We start from the raw sequence: 1,487 nt of genomic DNA on the forward strand, positions 1-1,487 counted from the left end.
CAGACAAACAGAGACAGAAAGAGAAGAGTCGGTTGTGGCTGAAGAAGGGACTGAAAACACGGGCAGGAAATGAGCACAGATGTGATGCACAGATGTGAAGTCAGACCTGCGTCTCAGAAAGACGGACGAGAACGTCTCCCGATCATTTCCTGGGTTCTGTTGCTCATTCAGCTCCACTGACTCCGACTGTGACGCAGCAAAATGGCGTCGACTGTGAAACATGAAAGAACAGGAAGAGGATCGTCATGTTTCAGCCGGGCAGCCAGAAGCATCAGGGACGCTCTGTCCAGGATCTGCAGAGTTAATTCTGCACAACCTGACCCTGACCCTGACCCTGAAGCTGTCTATACTTTTCTTTGCCCTGGTAGTGCAGTTATCCATGACGCCCAGACAAAGCGGCATTGTCTTAATCCTGAACGTTCATCTCGCCCTATAGTGAGAGGTTCTTCCGGCTATTCTTCATACCACTGTGGTAAACCAGTTCAAGAAATGGCATCGACTGTGAAACGTGAAAGAACAGGAAGAGGATCGTCGTGTTTCAGCCGGGCAGCCAGAAGCATCAGGGACGCTCTGTCCAGGATCTGCAGAGTTAATTCTGCAAAACGTGACCCTGACCTTGACCTTGAACCTCTCTATGCTGGTCTTTGCCCTGGTAGACGATTTATGTATGACGCCCAGATAGAGCAGCATGATATCATTCCTAAAATGAGAGGTTCTGTTCGCTATTCTCCATACTACCGTGGTAAACCAGTTCAAGAACGTGGTAGAGGATCTTTCTATGATACTGATGAATGTTTATCTAAGTTTATTTTGTCTGGAATAGACGCAGATGAGTCCTTGTTGAGACCTGAGTCTCATGGTTATTGTAAAAACGATATGATGTCTTACAGTCTATGTCCACAATCCAGTCCTGTTGTCTCCCTGAATGTTCATGTCCACACTGAAGGACAAGATGCATTTCAGTCTTTTACTCTGCAGCCTGAAAGCACCAGCGACAGTGAAGCCCTGGTGGAAACGGAGGCGTCTGTTGCAGCTGTTAACTACTCAGTCACAAACACCCTGCCAACCTGTTCTCAGCTCCACATCTCCTCCTCAGATCCCGGTTTAAGTGGAAGAGACTCCAGTCAGATAATCTCTGCAGAGAACAGGAAGTTTAGACGAGCTCAAAGTTCCCCTGACGTGACGTTACAAACCAGCTACGAGGAGTTTACACCCGATATCACAGAGGAAGAAAGCGATGAAAGCTACAGCTTCCAGTGCTCCCGCCCAGGCCTGTACCAGTGCAGAGTGACAGGCCTGCTGTTTCACATGGAGGGAGAAGGGGACGTGGTTTACAGGATCGTCCCCTGGAACAGGAGGCAACTGGCTCAGTATCACAAGAAGCCTGCAGGACCCCTGTTTGACATCAGATGTGTCCAGCAGTCTGTGTGTCGGCTTCATCTCCCACACTGTGAGATCAGCTCCACAGGAGGATGTCAGTTCCTGTC

The 1,487-nt window shown here is 49.2% G+C and overlaps 1 protein-coding gene across 1 annotated transcript; it reads left to right on the forward strand.

Moving 5' to 3' along the window:
* Nucleotides 1-464: 464 nt before the first annotated feature.
* LOC147819455 (uncharacterized) lies at nt 465-1,484 on the forward strand (the record flags this gene model as incomplete). The annotated part of the gene is made up of 1 exon (XM_087172553.1): nt 465-1,484. A coding segment is annotated over exon 1 (995 nt), but the record flags the coding sequence as incomplete, so codon positions are not given.
* Between the last annotated feature and the right edge of the window lie 3 nt (nt 1,485-1,487).

This window comes from Seriola lalandi, unplaced genomic scaffold, assembly GCF_002814215.2.
Source record: "Seriola lalandi dorsalis isolate HSWRI2012SDOR001 ecotype SW California unplaced genomic scaffold, Sedor1 jcf7180002053278, whole genome shotgun sequence".
NCBI classification, from domain to species: Eukaryota; Metazoa; Chordata; class Actinopteri; order Carangiformes; family Carangidae; genus Seriola; species Seriola lalandi.